The 23,560-nt window shown below is 35.6% G+C and overlaps 1 protein-coding gene across 1 annotated transcript; it reads right to left on the reverse strand.

The window, feature by feature from the left end:
• Window positions 1–329: 329 nt before the first annotated feature.
• Window positions 330–14,377, reverse strand: SAC3B (SAC3/GANP/Nin1/mts3/eIF-3 p25 family). Its single transcript, XM_039035578.2, is given in 14 exon segments — window positions 330–2,243; window positions 3,036–3,150; window positions 3,233–4,074; window positions 4,197–4,289; window positions 6,636–6,729; window positions 6,835–6,926; window positions 7,011–7,238; window positions 11,591–11,806; window positions 11,898–11,998; window positions 13,062–13,318; window positions 13,420–13,620; window positions 13,985–14,297; window positions 14,300–14,344; window positions 14,347–14,377. Coding segments are annotated over 14 exon segments (4,353 nt in total). The 3' UTR covers window positions 330–518.
• Between the last annotated feature and the right edge of the window lie 9,183 nt (window positions 14,378–23,560).

A 23,560-nucleotide genomic window follows, 5' to 3' on the forward strand; every position in this document is an offset into this window, starting at 1 on the left:
AACCCAACCCAACCTGAAAATATTGGGTTGGGTTGGATTGAATTAACCTTTCGAAATGAAATCGATAGGGTTGAGTTAAAGTCAATCCGAATTTTCGAGTTGGTCCATAAAAAGACCAAAACCCGGCCCAATCCAATCATGTACACTCCTACCATTAACTCGTAGAGTTTACTTTTGAAATTTCAAAGGTTAAATAGAAATTAAAATTCATATTTAAGAATTTAAGAACCAAATAGATTCGAGTTGGTGTCTTACCCTATTTTCTAAATCCTGTGCAATGTTGTCAAAATTTCTAAAGAGAATCTCTGCAGATAAATATTTTGATTCGGTTTTCTTCTCACAATTGAGATAGATATATTATCATTATGTAGAAAAATATGTATTGATTTCATTGATTACAAAGTTGCTACCGAGAGAATTGTTCAAAATTTGAAGGTAAAGTTCCGCACATCTTCTCACAAAATTCTACATCATCATCATTACACTATTAGTAAAAATTTACAAAACGAATGTTAGAATTAAAAATAAATAGACAACATTTTTTCTATGGCATCCTGTCGTTTGTTACACTGATCCAACAACTCCTTTAGTCTTGCTGCTTCTGAATATCCTGTGCCACTGATGACTAGTTCTTTACCCGTACAAGTTAGTTCCCGACCCAAATTAGGTAAGCTCTCGGAACTAACAAAACCGATCTGTCGAGTGCTATTACTATCATCGTTTGCAAAATCGATTGCTCTAATGACAACTTCACAAGGCCTGCTATTTGAGGTTATGGTTGCAAGAGGCTGATGAGCTTCTGAAAAGTGTCTCTCCTGATCAATTGAGAGGGAACTGCAAGCTACTTCAATTACTTCATCTAAAAGTGGTTGGTTAGGACGATATGATGGACGTTCCCTACTTTCGAGCCTAACGCTACTTGATACAGATGCACCGTGGCAGCAATTCACAATATGAACATAAGAGGATCTGCTGGGAAAATACCTCAACCTCCAACTGAAAATCCGTCTAAAAATTGTCCCCCAATGTGGAACAATGAAATAGTTGAAATTATGGAGCTCAAGTTTAGCACATTTTTGGAGCATTATATGAGCCTCTTCCAAGGCAAGTTGTTGTCCCATGATCTCACTAGTTTGGGTTAGATAACATCTCAAGCAACTTTCCAGATTATCTCTTACAGTAGGTATCTCTTTGATCGTATTTGAGCATTTGGTCAACCAGGAAATATCAGGAAAAGTTGGAAGCTTAAGGCCCATCAAAGCCTGCTTAAGAGGTTCAACATTTTCTACCAAACTCCATCCTACAGGAGGCAAAGCATCAGTCATAAATGCCGGTTCGTTACAAGACTCCAACAAAGCGATCTCAGGACAAGGCCAGTTTGAAGGATTTGCCTTGACAGCAGCTGTAATATCCGCAACTGACTGATCCAAGGCTAGATTAAATGCTGAGATACAGTGGTTTGGAGAAACGTCTTTTTCATTCATAGAATCAAGCACCTCCATAGACAAATCCAAGTGGGAAATAATCAAGTCAAGCACTTTGACTCGGTGAAGAACAGGTTGTGATAGCGACTCATTTGCTAGCCACTTCAATCCTTCCTTCAGTTTCTCATCGCTGAAAAATCCCAAATGCCTCAAATGAGGGTTATCCAAGAGTGAAACGACCTGAAAACTGTGTATCCTTGATTTATCAATATCGTATAAGTCGAGTTTGTTTGCCAGTGAGGCGGAGACCTCGTCATGAAAATCACTCAAAATTAGAAGAGGCAAACAAGATCCAGAAGGTATTGATGCCAGTAGCTTGTGGAGTTGGACTCTTTGAAGATCTAGAGGGATGCTTTCAGTTGCAACGAATAAAACCGCACTTGCCCCATGCACTGTCTCTGGAAGATTACCAAAATTTGCATGTCTAACTATGGACAAGAAACAACTTAAATCCACACCAGTTTCGTCTAAGAGACAACTCTTCCAAATGGAAAGAAAAGAAGATGAGAAAATTAGATCATTAGCTTTAGAGGGCATAAGCTTCGAAAGCAACCAAGAACCTGCTGCAAAATGAGAATCCTCGGTCCTTTGAGAGCAGACAACAAGTTTCCAGCAAATGCATTTCTCTTCCACATTCCTTCTGCTTAGAATGCTAGCTACTACTTCTGAAACATTAACAACGGACCATGACAGTTTCTGCCTTTTCCATCTTTCTCTCACGATGTGATCAATGTCGAATATGCCAATACTTTTAATTTTCTACATAAAAGAGAAAAAAGCATTGTTAAGAAGTGTATTCATCACTCATCAACTACGACATTAATTGCTATATTCAATAGAAGTAAAAAGTAAACCATAATCAAGTTTAAGATTACACAGGAGATTCGAGAGTTTGATAAGTAATGAAGAATAAGAGTTCAATTGCCTTTGTTTTTCCTCTAGAACTGTTGATACACATGAAATAGTGGCGAGTGAGCAGAAAACCAAGAACACCAGAAAATCAAGCTGAACTGAACTGGCTGCTTCAATCCTTGTTTTTTGTGTTCTTTAGTTTCTTGGTTAAGTCTTTTTTCTTTCCCCCATGAAAACACCATAACATTTTGTTCGGGACATTTGGGTTCTAAAAAAAGAGAATTTTAAAATGGTCTACCGTATGGTAAATAGTTTTTAGTTAAGAAATAACAGACTCATAGGCCCAGTCCAACCCTCCCAGTCCTCATATTCCAGACCCGGCTTTCCTCACTCCAGCAAACCATCTATCAAATTTTTTACCATCCATGAACCTGTATTATAATGACTAGCAACAAGATTGGGCCAAAACGGGTTCAAACAAAAACCAAACGGATCCAGCTTTATTTGAACCAATTTTAAGAGGAAAAAACGTTTTTTCTTTTCTATTTAACCATGGGACTTGGTTAGGTTTTCACATTTGTTCAAAACCAAACAGAAATGAGCCGGACACATCTTGGAAACAGGAGCAATGAAAGCAATGATGGATTATGAAGTAAATAAAAAGGCATAATAGTGATGTCATGTAGTTGTGAACCTTACATGGTTATTCAATTGGATTGGTGGTCCCACTGACAATGTATTAAATGCAGCTTCAGCCGCTAATAATCTTTGTTGACGTAATTGTTTTCTCTTTAAAGCTCGGCGTCTCCATAACCTGAAATGAGAAATCCAAAATGTTAATTGGCATACATAAGCAAATAGCTTTCAAATACATGCCTAAAGTAAGAACCAACAACCTTAAGATCAACTTGAGTCTTGCATCTGCAATTTCTTCATCCGGACAACTTTCTATAACAATATCATGTTTATTTTCCTGAGTGGCATTCAAAATTTCTTCATCTTCCATCACATTATTGACTATGCTCTCGGGTTTAGCGCTTCTAATTGTATTATCATTATATCCACAAGTAGGTATCTTTTGATGCGACGCGTCTGATACAAGTGGTAAAGACAATCCGATCCTAGCAGAATTGTTTCTAGCTGGAGAGGTCATGAAAAGACCATCATAGCCTTGATTGCCAACAAATTTAACTTCAGTCCTCGATGGTTCACATGATCTGGGACCAGATTGTAGGAGAGCGCCATTTGCCTCATGGTTATATTCATGCAATTGGCAAACTTCCGACATTTCAATTATTGGTTGCACTTGCTTGTGATCTGCTGGAACCGACTGATCATCAAATTCAGTCATTTCTTCATCTATTTCATGCACAGAACTTTCTTTTTCAGTCGCTATGGGTCGGGGAGAACCAATCTTTCCAAACGAAAATGTCTTTGATTCCTTCTTAGTCCTTGTCAATGGGATCTGTTTAGTAGCACCAGGGATCAAGTATTCACTTTTACTCTTCTTTGTCAATGGGATCTTTTTAGTAGCACCACTGATCAAGTATTCATTCTTACTCTTCGGTGAGACATCGTTTACTATCATATTTGACCTCTTCAAGTGAACAAGTTTTGAACACTTGGTAGCAAAGTCTTTGTCACTACTAAGAAATGGACCTTCTCGAACCATATAAGGCTCTTCAAATACTTTAATCGAAAAACCATGATACTCTAAAAGGCCTTCAATATCTTCTTCCTGATATCAGTTATTGAACAAATGCAAAATATGATCAGAAACAAAAACCAAAACCAAAAAAAAAAAAAAAACTCTTGCCAAAATGATAGGATCTTAGCAACATAAAGCATAAGGAAAAATACCTCCATCCCAATCCACTTACGGACATGGGCAATTGGCAGTCCTTGGTTATTCTGAACACCAGAGTGCAATGATGCAAGAGCCTGTGTTCGCAACTGATAAGAAAGATCACCATGTTAATAACAGATAATAAGAACAAGTTCTGCTTCGTTTAGTTTAGTTGTACATTATTAATAAGAAAAAAAAATAGACATGAAATGAACATTTCTGTTGAGTCAGAATTTTAATAAGAACTTCATTAATAAAGGGCAATGTTAAATTTGTATATTATTGATTAAATCATAGTAAGTCAAAATACATAATGACCTTTTACATAGGAGAAGAAATAGACTCTAGTAGACCCAACAAAGGAAAGAAATAGAAGAGGAAAATATTAATATGGAAAATACAAATTAGGAATAGACCCTAATTTCCTTTTTAACACCCTCCCTCAAACTCAAGGTGGTAGATTGACAAACAAATTGAGTTTGCAAAGATAATTTTCAAAACAAATCAACATATCTGGGATGGAAACAAGAACCCACGAAGAACTTCTAGGCTGAAACAGAAACCCACGAAGAGCGAAGCCAAGAACCTTCTAAGCTAGAAACATAGATCTTCATATAGAGATCTATAACAGAACCTATGAAGAACGAACAAGAACTTTTGGGCTAGAACAAAGATCCTCACATAGATCTTCAACAAAACCCACGAACGGCCGAATTGAAAATGGAACAAAGACCTTTGTGCAAATGAAGATTTGCCATAATTGCAAATAAACCAAATTGGACCAACTTAAACCAAACGAAATGGAGTGAACCAAACTAATTAAACCGAAACAATCTAAAACCGATTTGACTGAAGTAAACTGAACTGGATTGACTGAACCAAGCTGAACCAGGCTGGACTTAATTAATCATAACCAAACCAAAGTAATTGAACCAAACTGGATTTTTTTTAACTGAACCGGACCAAGCAGAATTAATCGAACCAAAACATATAGATTGAACCGAACTAAGCAGAATTAATTGAACCAAAACATACAGACTGAACCAAACCAAGTTTCCACGCAAAACAAATTGCAGAAAATAGCCACGATCTACGCCCATGACTACAAGGAGATCTAAGTAGAACTGAGACACTGTGAATAAGTAGCTGCGGATCTCTAGTTGGCGAAGGCCGGTGGACATTTGAACAAAGAAACTCCATGGTCGTCAGATCTTCGCGCACGATTTCTGAATGGAGATTTGAACTGAGAAACCCACGAACCTAGACCTACAAACAGTGGAACAGAGAAATTTGGGTTGGAACTCAAGTCGACAGACGAACAGTCTTGAACGGATTTGGAATGGACAAACAGGCTTTGGGTGTGTGCTCGGTCAACGATGCACGGATCTGGACGGACCAAGCCCAACACCACTAGATCTGGAGACTAAACCGTCCACACAAGAAGGGAAAACTGTGGGTCGGCATCGACGTTCAACTAATGGCTCACCAAAAAGGGACTGGAGGCAAAGCGGACGATGGCATTGTGTGAGTGGCGGCGAACGGCGCGGATCAAGCGAAAAGGACGGTGGCGGACGAAATCTAAGAGAGATGGAGTTGAGGTCCAATCATGGATGGCTGGATATAGCAAAGGTGGTACGAATCTAGGTTGGGCGCCAAACTGAGGTTGCTAAACAAATCTGAACGGCTCGGCGAATTGGTGTCGACGACCTAGGCGATGGATATGGGGTTGCAGAGGAAAACACCGCAGATTTGGGCAAGTGGAAGACAGAACCTATTTGGGCTTCATTGATTGGGCGGAGCTATGGTCGGCGACAAGCTGTGACGATGCTGACAGAAGAACTATACTAAAACCCTAATGGGCGACGGGTCTGCCTCCGTCGATGCCGACGAAGGCAGAGAACGGATAAGAATTTGGCGGCTACGTTTAATGAGACAAAACCTAATTCTCTGATACCATGTTAAATTTGTATATTATTGAATAAATCAGAGTAAGTCAGAGTACATAATGACCTTTTACATAGGAGAATAAATAGACTCTAGTAGACCCAACAAAAGGAAGAAATAGAAAAGGAAAATATTAATATGGAAAATACAAATTAGGAATAAACCCTAATTTCATTTTAACAGGCAACAAGTACATTGCCAAAAATAAAGATAAAATATGTCAAGTAAGAGTTCTTTTGACCTTGAGCAAAACAATCGAGCATTGAAAATACAAAATCAACATGGAAAAGAAATTGTCATAAGCAGCAAATTGTTTATCAATTCTACAAAAACTTGCAGTTTATTCATACGTTAAATCAAACATCTAGGAGCGGAAAAATTTCTGATAATGCTATCACCTTCTGCTCTAGAGACATTTTTACAACTATGAAAACATTTTTTAAAATAAATTAAAAAGAAAAAATTTAGCATTCAAATCATCAAATACATTGTCCGTGCATAATAATTACCTTTGCAAAGTGAGCATGCATTAAGCATGCTTGTAAATAACTTGCTTTCCTCACAAGCCGAAAGAATGCGATAAAGTTACTTGTCCTACAAGCTCTGGAGAGAAAATCTATCAAATTATTAGAAAGAATTTAGTGGAATAATGAAGTAAATTTTTTACAGGAAACTAACTGGCAACGTCATAATTTTACAGGAAACTACCTAGCAACATCACGGGCAAATTTGACTTCTGCAGTCTGTCGCATCTCAGGAGTCATCTTTGCAAGATCCAGTGAGAGCTCTGCAGGTTCAACCTGACAAGAACTGGCTTACTTCCACAGCCTGTAATATAACGAAATCTATATAGTAGAATTTTCTTTCTCGACCATTTAACTTACTTTATATCCAGGATGCTTGTCCAGCTTGAGAAGTGCATAATAGCCTCGAAATTCTTTTTCAGAGGGCACAATAATGCCTCTCTTTCTGTGATCTTCATACATTTGAAACAATTCCACGGATGTTTTGTTCATTTGTTCAATGTTAAGGTGAGCATCAAATCCCTCAGCGAAGCCTTCTCCTTTTGAGAATTCACATAACTCATGCATTGCAATTATGTGAAGACGAATCTGAGATCACACAAATTAGGGGAACTTTTAGACATACGAATAACTAAACAATCCAAAGTAGGAATATCATAAGCAATAAGCCTTAAGGGTTCTAAGATAGATTCTGTCCATTTGGGCATAGGAGTCTGTTGTATCAATACCACACAAACAGACAAATTGCGAACTGGTGACTTGAATCGATATCAGTCAACACCCAAATGTATAGATGAAAATCTTGAAAAATAGAGTTTCTACAAAAAAAAGGTAAATTAACAGTATGCCATAGAAATGGCAAAATGTTGTCATTTAACATAATTATAAAAAAAATAATGAGAGTGAGAGATAAAATGCCTCAACTTATTTTCCTTTTATTATTATTTTTTTTTATAGGAAACAAAAACCATTTCTTGATATGGTGAAATGCATACGAAATGCCATAACTTCATTATATTTATATATTAACAACAAACTTATGGAAAGCATCATAACATCTTTGAGGATCATTGAGAAAAACTCAATGAAAGAATACACAGACATACAAAAACTGTGCCCACAAAAAAAATTCCACTACTAAAAGGGTTACAACTAGGTAACACATCTTTGAGGTTGCTAATAAATGACAAGCAAATTATGTGAACTAAGATTATTATTAACATAGAAAGGTCACGAATAAAATTACAAGTATTATATTTGTGACAATATTAACCCAGAAGATTCACTCGAGTCAATGACTGGTTAAATTTGTTTGAAAGGCAAGGTCACTGGAAGAAATGGAGCACAGTTGAAGAGGGAGATACTTGAGATTTCTTTGAAAGAGCAGCAGTGTTTCATTCAGAAAAACACAATGGTACGGTAAAGGAGGACAATAAAAATTCAGCCTTCTTAGAAAAGGAAAAACTTCACTTCAGAATTGTTATCTAAGGAAGGAATGAGTGCAGTAGATAATGGAGGGATGGAGGAGGAAGTTGTGAGTTACTTTAATAAACAAAACCCAGCTTGCGAGGAATAACCATCCTTTCCTCCTTACCCTGAAGACCATCAGTGTCTAAAGCATCTCTAAAAGAGCACCAACCACCACTATCCATCCCCTCCGAAATGAAGAGGAGGTTCATTTTCCTTTGAAAGATTCCCACGCCAACACACAACAAGAGCCCCACAGTTACACCCTATGCACCCAAACCAAAGCCTCAGGGGTTCATTCTCTTCTAAAGAACACTTTCTCCCCTGATTTATGTATCATTTCTCTGAAACAATCTCTTATCCATGTAACCACCCCCAAGTTGTACCTCACTTTAAAGGATTTGGCCCAACCGAGTTGATCTCAACCTACCTTCCTGAAACCCTTTTTTTTAAAAAAAAAATAAGAACCTAGTTTGCTGTAACGCAAGATCAACAGACGAATCGATTTCATTCAGCCTCACCATGTGGATACTGTTTCATCTGCCCATGAGTGTCACAGAGAGGGGAAGAAAAGGAACTATGCTTACCGAACGACTTTGCTTGAATAGGGTCTCTTGGATCTGTTTGTAAGGCCCTTGGCTATAGAAATAATAGAAGTATTAGTAGAATATTAGTACGGTATTAGTAAGGGGTATAAGGGTAATTAGATAGAAAGTTAATTACTGAATATTTCAATAAATAGGAGTGGGAGTGTTAGGAAAGTGTGAAGAATTTTGTGGTGATTTCCTAATTGGGAATTTGGGAGAGGATTCTCAACCCATTAGAATGTGCTAAGGTATATTGTAATTTCTTCATGATATTGCAATATAATTCTATCTTTTACTGTTCTTGTTTGTTCTTTGTGTTCTTGAGTGTTTCTTGTTAGGAGGTATCCTAACAAATTGGTATCAGAGTCGTCAATTTTGGATCATTTTTCATTATGGACTTTGATCGTAAAATGGAAATATTGTTAGAAATACAGAGAGAAACGAAAGCAATGCAACAAAGGATAAGAGATTCCTTGTAGAGAGATAGAGAAAGAGAAGAAAGCAAATTGGCTGAGGAAGATGAATCATCTAAGGGTCAAAAAAACAGAGAACGTTCATGGCGGGTGTGGAATATGAAACTTCCAATCAGATTACAATTGAAAACTCATCTATAGAAGGATTTTCACAACCATCACAAGGCATCAAGGAAGAAGGAAAGGTGTCAAGCTCTCTTTCGGGCAAATCGCCACTTAAGATAGTAGGGAGGGAAGGTGATTTCAGTGAAAATTGTGAGAACGAGGAGATAAAATTGATAGAAACAATAGAAAAGAAGGGAGATGATGGGGGACTTCATAGCTGAGGAGAAAAAAAAGAAAAAAAATGATATCAAAGATGGAGAAATCAGAGAAGAAGAGAAACCTGATTGTCCGTGTCGATTGTCGATGGCGAAGGGTGAGATGGTCGAAGACAAGGCCTTGGCGGAAGTGCAAATGCTGATCAAAAGAGGCAAAAGCATCGGAGAGGAGAAGACAAACATTACCGACGAGAAGGTAAAATGGGAGGAAAACAAAAAAAAAAACGACGGAAGGACCCACCAGAAGCTATTTGTGGTGTGGGAAAGTTGATCGTGTATGTCGACCATGAATTTCTTGAGGTAAGCATATCAGTTTGCTATTTCATTCTAGTGTTCGATCTCTGTCTAACTAGGGGAGTGAGGAGAGATTATGCGACAGAGAAAAACGACTTGATGCCCGAATTAAGGTCGATGGACAGGTTCATCAAAGAAATATAAATGGGTGGCGATGAGGAAGATGGCATCGGAAATAGTGGAGAGAGGCGTGCGAATGTAGACAGAGATGATGCCGACGGTTTGTTGGTTGGGACGGCAAAGAGGCTGGCGGACGGAGAAACGACAACCGACCGAAACAATGGTGGGCACAGACGGTGGAAGGACAAAGAGAAGGGATGGGCTGAAATTTGCATAGGTAGACGAGACGAGAAGATGACTTGGAGAAGAGGAAATTTTCGTGAGGAGTTTGAAATAAATTTTCATCCCCACATGAAATGTCAAGAGGTGGTACCGGTTGTGGGAAAACATAAAACCCTATTTTTTGTGAGTGTCTTTGGGTTGGGATTGAAGGTCCATTTATTTTCTTCTATTCAAGAGGAACAATGTTCACCAGGAGGAGGGGCAGTGACATATAAAAAGCTGGGAAGGAAGGATGGCAGACGATTAGGGTTTGATGGGGTTAAGCTAAGGATTGGGCCAACCCAACAAGAAGGGGCCCAATATGTGATTTCCCTAATAAATGGAGAGTGGATCTTGATTAAGAGTAAGCTGGAGTTTGATTTTGGACAGCAAGTTGACCGTGGGCCTTGTCCATTAGAAAAAGAATGGAGCTGCTGGGAGAATGTGGGGTCATGGGCTGATTAATGGGCTGAATCCAAATGAAGAAATTGGAGCCCAATTTGAAGGCCGAAGAGAAGGCTGGTGATCTGGGTTCACTACTAGTTCAATAAATAAATAAATAAATAAAAGAGAGAGAGAGAAGGAGAAAAAGCTCAATTTTGTGATAGTGTTTTGTAAGCACACCTTGAGGACAAGGTGTCTTCGAAGAGCGGAGTATTGTAAGGCCACTAGCTATAGAAATAATAGGAGTATTAGTAGAATATTAGTATGGTATTAATGAGGGGTATAAGGGTAATTAGATAGGAAGCTAGTTGCTGAATATTGCTATAAATAGGAGTGAGAGTGTTAGGAAGATGTGAAGAATTTTGTGGTGATTTCCTAATTGAGAATCTGGGAGAGGATTCTCAACCCTCTAAAATGTGCTGAGGTATATTGTAATTTCTTCATGATATTGCAATGTAAATCTATCTTTTACTATTCTTATTTGTTATTTGTGTTCTTGAGTGTTTCTTGTTAGGAGGTATCCTACCACTATTCTAGTACAATTGTGTCACACTTATGGAAGAATGCAACATTACCAAAGAATTTTATTCTATTGTACAAAACTCTAGGCAAACATAAACGGAGCAAGTGGTTTAGACTTTAAGAACCACTCCTACACAGTACACCTGGGACTTCACAACAAATAAGGACCCCCTTGAAACTATTCAAATAAAAATGAAATCCCAAATTTTCAATGAAAACAAAATGGAATAGGAAAGCACTTACAACTTATCAAAATTTGCATCGTTCTCTAGCCTCTAGGTTATCAGGTTATCATTTCTAAGTGGCTTTGTAAATTACATTCTCGCTGAAATGTATTCCACAAGAAGTACTCGTATTGGGAAGGAGGCTATAGATTTCGTATACTTCTCTTCACCAAATCAATGAGAAGACTCGATTTTTCCAGAACAAAAATAAATAAACATTATATTTCAACATAGCATAGCTAAAGAAAGATGAACAAGACAAAAGAAGGTTCTACATCAAGAGCATACCATCTGTTCCAGCATCGTAATGGCTTTTTCATTAAAAAGATGTTGCATTCTCAGGTCCATGCGAATGGCTCGCATCCTATCCCATAAAAAATTATATATTCCTAAGAACTTTTCATCATAGGGTTGACTTAACAAATCCAGCAAATAATCGATTGTTTTCAGCAAAACTGGCATAGGCCTTATAAGATTAGCTTCCCGCTCAGCTGTTCTGGTATACTACAAAATAATTGAGAAATTTTGTCATTGTCCATGCAGATCAAGAAATTTTGTGGAGTATTTCACTTGTGGAAGGAAGCATGAAGACTACCTTCTTAACTGCAAGCAATTTGCTAGTCTGGTTTCTATCCCCATCCAACCGCTCATAATGGTCAAGATCACCTTTCCTTTCTCGTTCACCCCTCTCTGACTCTACATTAGAAAGTAAAATTACGTCCTGTTTTTTATTAACGATAAGAACAGTAATAATGGCATGGAGTCTTGGACCCTTCTTTCAGATTATGAGAAAGAGTTACTTCTTTAAGACTACAAAATGCCTAACAGGTCAATCCTATACCAAGCCTGTTCATTCACACAGCAAAAGTCTGTTCATTCTTAAACTTCCCACATCCAAAATCATCAAAAAATATATCAAGTATCAGTTTCTTCTTCATGGCAAGATTGCAATAAATTTTAATTTCAATTTAAAAAATGAGGACGCTTGCAACCAAGGTTTTCAAGGATCCCATAATGATCTCCCTCGCCAATAGACAAGAAGTACTTCATTCTTAAGTCTTAAACTTTCAAACATCCAACATCATCAAAAAAAATATATATATTAAGTATTGGTTTCTTCTTTGAGAGAAGCTTGCAATAAAATTTTGATTTCAATTTACAAAATGAGGACTTGTGTAACCAAGGGTTTCAAGGCTCCTCTCGCATACCAATAGACAATGCAAGGGCACTAGTTATGTTTGACATTTATATAACGGGCATCATCATGCTGCTTTTGACCACCTATTGCATTTTTCTCCAATGTGAAGAAAACTGATCGTCTAAAGGGCATATCAATGTACTTCACCAAATACAAACTAGTTCATGCTTAATTATACATCTCCTTTTATGTTGTAATGTATGCTTATTTCTTATTTTTGCAATATGCAGCTATATCTTACTCTTTTTTCTTTCTTTTCTTCCTTTCTTTTTTTTTTCTTCTTCTTCTTCTTTTTTTTTTTTTTTTTTTTTTTTTTTTTTTTTTTTTTTTTTTTTTTTTTTTTTTTTTTTTTTTTTTTTTTTTTGATGATGATGATGAAAAACTTCTATTACATTATGTACTTTACATCACTACAATATTCTTTATATGCCTCTCATCTCCAAGCAAGCTTGCCTTCTAACGTGGGTGCATTGGATTTTCAAACATTGCATGAACTATGAAGCAAGCCAAAACATCAAGGAAACATATTCAAATTTACCACCATCACATTTAGCAAAGTACCTGGACACATATCTGGGCAGAGTCCGATTATTATGCTTGAAGATTCCAAAGCTTCATAATCAGGCATAGAATTCCCATGAGCCAAATTTCTTGATGACTCCAAAGATTGACTTGACATGTATTTGTCCCTATCTGTTGTTGATTGTCCGTTTCTATTTGTATTATCCCTTACATCCACACTACCCAATTTGTTGTGTGTAACTTCATCTAATTCATCTTTAAACCGAGCAAGTCTCTTTGCCTTAGCTAACCTTTCTCTAACAATAGAAACAAAATATATTTAAACAGCATTGCAAAATAAACTGAAAGTGAAGAACACAAGTGATCAAATATTGGGACAAGATCAGTTAAAATTTACCGTTCAGTGTCATCGTGAGTAGGATGAGAATTGCCACCAGAGACTTGATCTGATGATGGCAAAGCAAGTGACCTTGTTCTTTTGGGAACCGGGACACTAGGGGACCCAGTTCCTACGGATTCAGCATCAATATTCCTCATGGAACCCACAACTTCATGGGTATTTGTCCTAGAAAATGATCTAGGAGGAGAGGTAGAAGGTCTGGCAAGCAACGTAAAACGACATACATACATATTATACATCTTAAATCTTTAGTAAATTAAAAGGCAAAGCAAGAATGATGGAGCTTTATTCTTTTCTTTAAATACATATTTTATTAAATAATTTTAAAAAAAAAAATTGACATGCAATTAATGAATGCAGTTATTTTTTTCATTCAGCCTTAAAATATTAATTGCATCATTACTCAAATATGCTTAACTGAGAATAATTTCATTGTATTTTATTTTTAAAACAATACACAAAATCTTCACTGGTAGATAATTTAACTTTTCATTGATAAACAAAATTTTCACAGAGGGTAAATTCAAATTCTTTTTAGTGTTCTGACGTTGCACAACCATACCTTTGCAAATTAGTCTGTGCATATCGAAGACTCACAAATGGTTTCTCTGGAGATTTGGTTCTCTTTGGTGCTTGAACATTACCAGATTCAGTTAGAATATTTGTATCATGATCATAAGATCCTCCTGAAGGGGATCGGACTTGATAAGCTTGTGAGTTGGGAAGAATTCCTCGCACCTTTGGCTGATCCTCAAATGTAGGGGAAGGTGAAACAGGCCTACCAACATAAAATAGCTTCATTAAGGCAGACAATAGTCCCGATATGAACTTCTTTCTGCAAGGAGGGGAGTTTAACTCCACAAAATATAGAGAATTCTACAATGAATTAAATTCCAACCAAAAGCCAATATCCATGTCACCCATTGTTTTCTTTTGATAGGAAACCCAACATCATTAAAAAAAAAAAAAAAAAAAAAAAAAAAAAAAAAAGGAAACCAAAATTATAAAGGTAATAATGCATCAACCAAGAGAGCCAAAGGGTTACATTCTATCAAGTTCCTAGGCAATGGTGCTAAAAAAAAGAAAGAAAAAGAGTGCTTGAATGAGATTATATTTTTATTGTTTTGGAACTCAAATAATGGATGGTGAGAGTGGAATGTTGTCATTATATGTTTATGACGTCTTTTTCCGTGGTTGGACAGCCCATTTAACTGATTGCTCGATTGCTCGATTGCTCTTCGGTGTTGTTCATTACGATTGACCTATCATCATCCTGCATTCCATCCTTCTCACATCACAAGTGCAAAGCAGACAAGGAATAGAGACTTTACAAATAAAACTTGAACTGTGGCTTTGGAGTGACTCATTTTACATGGATGTCTAAAAAAAGGTCCTTTCAAGAGCCTTAATTTGCAAGTCCATCAAACTTTTGACTTCCCTTTCTCCCTACCCCCCACCCCACCCAACAACTGTTGTGAACAGCATCTTTCCAACCCGTCCAGAACCCATGACATTTGAAACTCCTTCGGCAAGAGTGAATTTGAACAATATCATCCGTGAAAACATGAAAAGGCTATAGATTCATAGTCATCGTTACCTATGATATTGATGATGAAGATTTGAAGCAGTACCAGTGGTTTGAAACGCCATAGAATGCGACTGAACTATACTGCCCAATACCTCATGTTGGCTATAATTCAAATTATAACAAACGAAAACGTATTATTGCAGCGCACAGAAGAGGAATGGTTGGGGGAAGGTTCGTTAGAAGGACAACCCTCAACAAAACAGTAATGTCATTGGAAGGAAAAGCAGCTCAGTAAAATAAAAGAAAGGAGGAAGAAGAAGTAAAGAGATAACCTAGAATCGCGCAGGGGAGAAACTGAATCAGGAATTGCTGAATTTCCGAAAGAATGTTGCAGTTTCGGCGGTGCGCTTGGTCCTGAAGCCTTGCCAAAACCCTGATACGACATTTTTCTTCTCCTCCTCCCTCCTCTTTCGGGGACTCTAGGGCATCGGTCCGATCTCGGATTTCCGTCGCCGACGAGAAGTAAAGTAGCAGAAAACTTAGCTCGTTCACGATGAAGAGATTTTTGAAATGTAGATTGGACCTGAGGAAGAAAACCGTAGAATAGTGACTAAAATTTAGAGGTATTTACGAAAATTATTGCAAATTAATAATATAATTCTGAAATATTGCTCAAATTGGAGCCATACCGATGGCCGACGTCAGCAACTCAAATCTCGACATAAATGAACCCTCTATGAGACTTAACATAACAAAAGATATTATGTTTACTTGGTCGTAGTACATTAATGGTAATATAAAAAGTTGGTCCATTTAAATTCGCTATCTTATAATTAGTTAATAATATTTTTGTAAATTCGGAAGAATAAAAAAATTATGTTAAAAAATACTTTTCATCCCTAAATTTTTATGAAAGTAACGATTTAGTCTTAAACTTTGATTTGTAATAATTTAGTCCTTATACTTTTAATTTTATAATAATTTAGTCTCCAAATTTTAGTATGTAACAATTCAATCATTGTACTTTTAAATTCATGACAATTTAGTCCTTAACATATATAAATTATCAAAATTATATGTCAATTTTTATTATTTTATTATGTAGACTTTATATTTTATAAAAATATTGACTCTCTAATTAGTTTATCAGTTTATTTAATTACGAAATCTCATTAAATCTTAACACTAATTCCTACAATATATAGTACATTGTTATATATTTTAAAGTACAATGACTAAATTGTTACAAAATTAAAAGTTCATGGACTAGATCGTTATAAACCAAAGTTTATGGGCTACATTGTTACTTCTATGAAAGTTTAGGGACTAAAAGTGATTTTTAATTAAAAAACTACTATGATTACATCAATTTGATTTAGTAAACAATTCGATTTGGGTAAGGGAAGAGTGAGGCGATCAAGAAAGTCATCCCCCTAAACAGGATAAAATGTCCGAAGACCTTTTCATTACAAACAAAGTGAAGGCGCTATTTAACCCTATAAAGAATTCAGGTCCGTACGACACCCGATGTTAACACTCCCAAATCTGGAAATGCTAACCATTGTTTCAATGGTAACAGGAATACGCCAGACGGTGAAAGCATACAAAGATAGTGGTGCTTTCATCGCTTAGATTTAGGGTGAAGGGCGCACCACAAATACGAAAAATGACTGCTCAATCAAGAGGTCAAAGACAGAGACATAGTACCAGTTCCATCTCTAATCTTTGAGAAAATCGGGGTTTTTTCCACATAATAGCGTCAACCAAAGATCGGAGCATCTTAGCAGACACTTGAGAGAAATCCCTATCACTTCGTCGCTCCAAAATCTTTTGGCAAACTCCAATCAAAGAATTCCAATAATCAAAAAAGTTTGAAATGAGAGACATTTTTTTAGATATAGTTATAGTACACTGAAACTATGTATTATGGTAAGCGGCCGCCACCTTCTCGTCGGCGATCACCGTCGCCAATAATGGCATAGTTGCAAAGTTTCGTCGTGCCATACACCCTCTCAGCAGCTATCCACACAAGCATATGATGTGTGAGTGTGAATAGAGGCCAAGAAAGAACGACAAAATCCAAGGGGTTGACCCGACCTATAGCCTTTATTTATTATTAGAAACTATATTGTAATTGAAAGACTAAAGAAAAAGTATGTATGAACTCTTTAGATTTTCTTTGGAGATTTAAGATAGATGAAGGTCATTAGTTTTATTAATGTGTAATAGGAATATGTTGAGTCGTAATCAAACAAATCATTGTAAAGAAAAAGATCATAACAAAAAATTGGTATGGTTTACGTGTGAGGGGTCGTTTGATTTAAGGTGGAATAAAATATGAGAATGTATGGGAATAAGATGTCTGTGAATTAATGATGATTATGTTTGATTATGTATTATAAAGTATAAAATTAATTTTAATAATTGATCTTTGGTTGTTAGTTTATTTTTATTACAATAAATTATTAAATCAATTTTACACCATTGGAGTCTAATTAAATTTACCCACCCAGTTTAATATATTTATTATCAATTAAATTTTTATATTGCACATATACGTTATCAATTTTTATTAAAAATATTGGTTATTCATTTAAACAACTATTCATTTTTTTTTAGAGGTTAGATATATGGAGAGAAGTTTTAGAGAAATATTTTGCAAAATAAAAAGATTTTTTTAGAGAGGTTATGGAGATATAGAGAGAAGTTAGAAATTTTTGGTACAATATATATATTTTTTTGTAAGTTTAATTCTATTCTTAATCTATAAATCCCAACGAACTATTCTTTTTTTTCTTTATTTTCATAGTCTCAATTTATTATATTTTTCAATATATTTAAACTTAAATACTCACCTATAATTACATTGTATGTGTATGTATAGATTAGTGAGGATTTTATTTACTGTTCGTTGGATTGTAATTTGATAATTTGAGCTTCGACAATTACGCTCTATTTATAAGTCCATGTTTAGTTGCTTCAATTATTTATAACTCTATCCTTAGTTTATCTATGAACCCCACAGAGGGCAAATATTGATTTCAAAAAATGATCATCACGTGATATGTACACGATTGGCTAAAAATCTTAACTTCATATTTTACCAAATATCCAAACAAAACAAAAAAAACTTTGCTATATTATTCTATTTATCACTTTTAAATAGGGCAGTTGCAAATTTAGAAATCATACCCAAAATATTAATAAGTATAGTATAATCTATATCCATACTATATTAAAGAGGCTAAGAGGGAAGAATATTTCCATTCCCTCTTTGCCTTTAACTTTTGTGTAAAGACTATTTTGCCCTCACGTTTATGGGTGTGATAATCTATAAAAATAAAGAAATTAATAATCTCATAGCCAATTATTGGATATTTTCATGTTAACTTGATGCTACAAAAAGTTCCTCTACCATAGAAACTTTTCTAAAAATAGTGTGGATTAAAAAAATTTGATGTTTTGAATGCAAAAATTGAACATAATCAGACCGTGCAAATTCAGAACCTCATTTCATTGATAGAGAGGTATGGTAATCTATGACTAAGTTAGCTGTGTGTCTTAAGATTTTTTTTTTTAAAATGTTATTTCATTAGAAAAGGAAAAAAAATTTGGGTGAGATCTAAGATTGAATGTCTGGTAGAGAAATGGATTAAATGTAGTTTTTTGAGTTCACATGTTCCGTTCTCAACTATTATTTCTTCTATTCCCACTTTGTCAAATCTAAAAATCCCAATGAACTATTATTTTTCCTCTCTTTGTAGTCTCATTTTATTATATTTATTATCAATTGTATTGATGAATATTTAATTTGTTTAATACCTTTTTTTCATTAATTTAGTACTTATTTAATTTATTAATAAATGCCAATGCCTATAATTTTTATATAAAATGTTTATTTTTTTCTATAAATCAATTCATATTTGAAGAAATCACACAACAATTACTCTAAGGTAAGATATCTTATTATACCATTTTTATTTATAGAAGTTAATATATAACTTTTTGTTTAATTTCATATCCATATGTATTTTCATTTAATTAATGTATCTTTTTTTTATTATTATCTTTTCATTTTCATCCCTCTTTCCTTACTTTAAAATTTAATGACCAATATTTACAATTTAGAATCAATGAAGTGTATAATTATTCAAATGTTCTATTTCATTGGACAATTTATGTTATAGAGAGATTTTCAATTAGGTCAAAGGAATTTCATATTGATTTTTTTAGCCATTTTTTATTTTTCCCTACAATTTGTGGGATAAGAGAATTTGTCATTTAGCCTCAAGACAATAGTCAAAAATTGATGCAAGCTATATATGCTCAGTTTGATTACTTCTTATATACGTTGTAAATTAACATATAAGAAAAACTATACAACCCTGTTTACAATTTCTTTGTTGATTTCGTTAAATCATATTGAATATTTACTATTTAAAATAAATGAAAAATATTCATTTCACCATTCAAATTTTACTCTCAAAATTTATGTTCTAAAAAATTATGATCACGTGCATTGCACGTGTTTTTTAACTAATATAAACGAATTTTCATATATGAAAAATTTTAGATTTAGCCTGATAAATTTTGTTATTGGTAGTAGATTTCACATAACCGTTCTATCGCAACAGTAAGTTTATCATTGATAGAATTAGGTTATGAACTAAAAATATATTAGGGGTTGTATGGGGCGCTGAGTTGAGATAGGATATTTGGAGTTTATATGTCTGTGTTGGGGTGCAAGTTATATAGTATGAGTTCATATGTAAGGATGCCCATTTAATCTACAGAGTCGAGGCCCCACGAAGACTTGCCTCTATCGGGGTGGGGAATCCTTGAATACACGAGGAATGGGGGAGGGAGTGGAAATTTTTTTTCCCCATTTACATTTCGGGGTCAGGGACGGGGATTATATTCCTCGGCCCCGGCCCCGGCCTGCCTCGAGTGTAGAATGTGTGTGTGTATGTTGGGATTAATGTCCTAATTCTCCCGAAAACTCATTGTTTGTAATGATACACATTGTTTTATGAATAAGATAACAACTATTTCATTCTGGCATTTACTCAAATCCAATAAACAAAGCTCCATGATTATCTTATGTAAACTTAAACATGTATATGTGATGTACAAGTGGATCATGTCTTAATTGATAACCTAAATGGGTTTGTAGTATAAGGATTAAGGTGGGATACTTGATCCTTGTGACACTACGGATACGACCCGTTTTGTAGAGGTTTGCAAGTGTTGTAAACTACTACAGATGGTAGATCTTGACCATTCATGTGGAGACATGCGAGCGGGGGTGTCCTATACAAAGAGTTTGTATAAAACCGGACCACGAGATGACTAGACTCTATATATAACACCGTTGATACTAGAGACTTACATCTCACTTAAACGACCATATACATGACCTCAATCCTGAGTGTTTTGTGAACTCCTTCCTTTGAGGGCGGTCCTTTGATTAGTATGGGTGAGAGGGGCCAGATTGCCGACTCAACATGCCTACATTTTTGGGGACTTGTCTGATCTGGGAGCTGGGAACTCACTTACACAAGATGAAATTCACTCCTTTCCCGAAGCAGGGATAAGTAGAGAGATTGCTCCCTTAAGGGCTGATTTCGGGGCTTGAACATAGTGGCCACAACTTCTCTTTGGAAAAAAGGACTCAGTCATAGTAGGACTATGACTTATGTTCATTAGAGGGATCAATGGTACTTAAGGAGTTAGATGTAACTACAGAGACATAACAGTTATTGGCCGAGTTGTACTTACGAGCGATCTGTGAAGGGTTGTCACACTGTTGATTGGTTAAGATGGACACATAATATATCTGTAGTAAGAAGAGTTCAATTGTCAGTTTTTAGTAGAGTGCCTGGCAGTTGACGGATGGTGGATCCTGTGACTAAATAGTTTAGTTAGTTATTCACGTACCGTTGGAGCTTCGAGCTACAGGTTCATAAGGTCCCCTTGGTAGCTCAATAGATTTAGTTGAGGATCACTTCCTGGTGTTGATTTGAAATGTTCAAATTGACAATAGGTAATTAGATTATATATGATATGATCAGTATGATGTATGAGATACATCTAGTGGAAGATTAATGTAAATGAGATTTACATTAAGTACCATGGAATAGAAAAAAAGCTATGGTTTATATGTTTCATGAGATGAAATATTAAAACTATAGGTTATAAATATAGTATGATAAATTGGTTATCATTTATATTTATAATAATATTATCTATTGGATAATTATCTCTTTTTCTCTAATAACCAATTGAGTGGGAGGTTATTGGTGGTTTCATGGTAAACATGAGGAAAAATGTTTTTCTAATTTTAGTTTAAAAAAAAAAAAAAAGAAAAGAAAAGGAAAAGATTTGAGATTTTCAATCTCGAAATTACTCATGGAAGTTGTCAAGTAAATTGGATTTACTAAGCGGTAGCTTGGAGTTAGTTAAACAATCGTGGATCGTTAGTAGGCGACAGACACTAGACTAAGCGATGAGCTAAACGATCGCATAGCTTTTGCTAGACGATCGCTTAACTTTTCCTAAACGATTGAACATCCCCCTATACGATAGGTTATGCCATCTTGCACTTGCTGAATCATTTACATGATTGTGTTTTCTCTGTTTTTATGCCTAAAACCAAGTCCACACAGAGCCTGGTAATGGGCAGAAATGCACATTATTACAGTGCAAATAAGTTAAATAATGAGGGAATGTGACGGTAAAAATATACAAAATCATGTCCCAAAGCGTTAAATTGAGAATATTGCGATCGCATGCGCCCATCGCATAAAAGCAGCTAATTTACTTATTTTGTGCAGGAAAAATGCATTGGCACACATAAAATTGCGATCCAAAGATTTTGGCGTCCGCATGCATTGAAAGATTGCGATCGCAAAGTCATGCGATCGTATGCGCTCACGAAAAATTGCTCAAGAAGGTGGCCGCATAAAGACAATGCATCAAAGTGAAAGCATAATAAATCATGATGGGACGGAAAGCTGATGACGGTCGAATCCGAATTTAGTTGACAAGCCGTTAATGACATACTGTAGCAAGTACACTCAACTTTTCGATGACCATTAATCGGCGCATCAGAGGAGAAGATTTAAGACCGCCTATCATTGCAATCATTAGAGAGACAAGCCTCTTCACCTTAAGCTCTATAAATACTGAAGGCTACCATCGTTTAAGGAGTTCACCATATCAAACACTTGATGCATTGTAAATGAGATGAAATAATGGTATGAAATTGCAGTGATGAGTTATGCGTTGCACATGCAAGTTTTCCTAATAAGATCCAAGTATAAATCTTACTAGGTTTCCTAATAAGTCCATGGTCGAACATAGGGACTATTGAGTTATTATGCGACAGTAAAATTGATTCCTTTACGGTGGCAAAAACAAATAAGTTGGTTTGTATTTTGTTTAAGTATAAATCCTATGCGACGGATTCAAGTAAAGAGTTGATGAATTTGAGAATTACAATGAGTATGCGGGAAACGGGTTGAGAAGGGATTTAGCTAACACTTTCTAAGATTGCGTTCAAGTTATGCGATGCAAATGCCATAATTCCTATTTCTAAGACGCATGCGATGTATACGATAATGTCGATAGAACTTATGTCTAAGCCTCTATTCTTGTCTATGCAATGATTAATGATGTACACATACACAAGGTGACCGCATACTATCATATCCTATCTCTAGGGTGCATGCAATGGGTTAATAGCAAACAGAACTTATTTCTAAGTTTCTATCTCTTGCTTATGCGGTTCTAATCTGACTCTTCCAAGCCTAGATTCTAATCTGACTTTCCCAAGCCTAGATTCTATCCTTAGACCACCCTCCCGAGCATCTCTAAAGGATGAATGACGCATACATTAGACAAAATGATCGCATAAATTAAAGATCTCAGGTCATGCTAGCTAAGTACTTCTCAACCCATTCGAAAATTTAGCTACTCATGCGAAATGTGGAGAGATTGAACATAAGTTGAAATGAGATTTCCATTGTTTATAAACTAAATGCAGACCTGCTACTATATGAAAACTTTTCCACATACCAATTATACAATTTGAAAACCACACCCAATTCATAATAATAATAATAATAATCTTCCCTCCAACTTTGATTATCATTGATGATGTGTCATCAATTCTGGATCAAATTTTGTACGGTAGTTGGCGTTAGTGACAAAATTAGGTTTGTGTTCAATCTAAATTGACTTAAAAAGTTTTAGCTTATGAGTTTATTTTAACGCTCTCTTTATTTATGGATTTAAAGTTTGTTAAACGCCCAATAAATAGAAAGTAGAGACAAGAAGCCCGGTATCCGTGGCTTTTTACACTGTATTTTCACTCCAACTCTACCCAGAAGAATATCCTTGCTTCCGCAAGTGCTGGCCCTCTCTCCTTTTGTAGTGCTTCCCGGCAGTCTTCCGAGCTGACCGGGAATGATCTCTCGGCGTTCTCTTCTCTTCACTCGTTTCTGTCTTCTAAGTATAAAATTACTATGAACAGACTAACAGCTAACTATCTTATATGATCTTTCTTCTATATGGCGAACTCCTTAAACGATGTTGGCTTTCAGTATTTAT

Source organism: Benincasa hispida, chromosome 1 (assembly GCF_027475165.1).
Source record: "Benincasa hispida cultivar pf3 chromosome 1, pf3_genome.v1.1, whole genome shotgun sequence".
NCBI classification, from domain to species: Eukaryota; Viridiplantae; Streptophyta; class Magnoliopsida; order Cucurbitales; family Cucurbitaceae; genus Benincasa; species Benincasa hispida.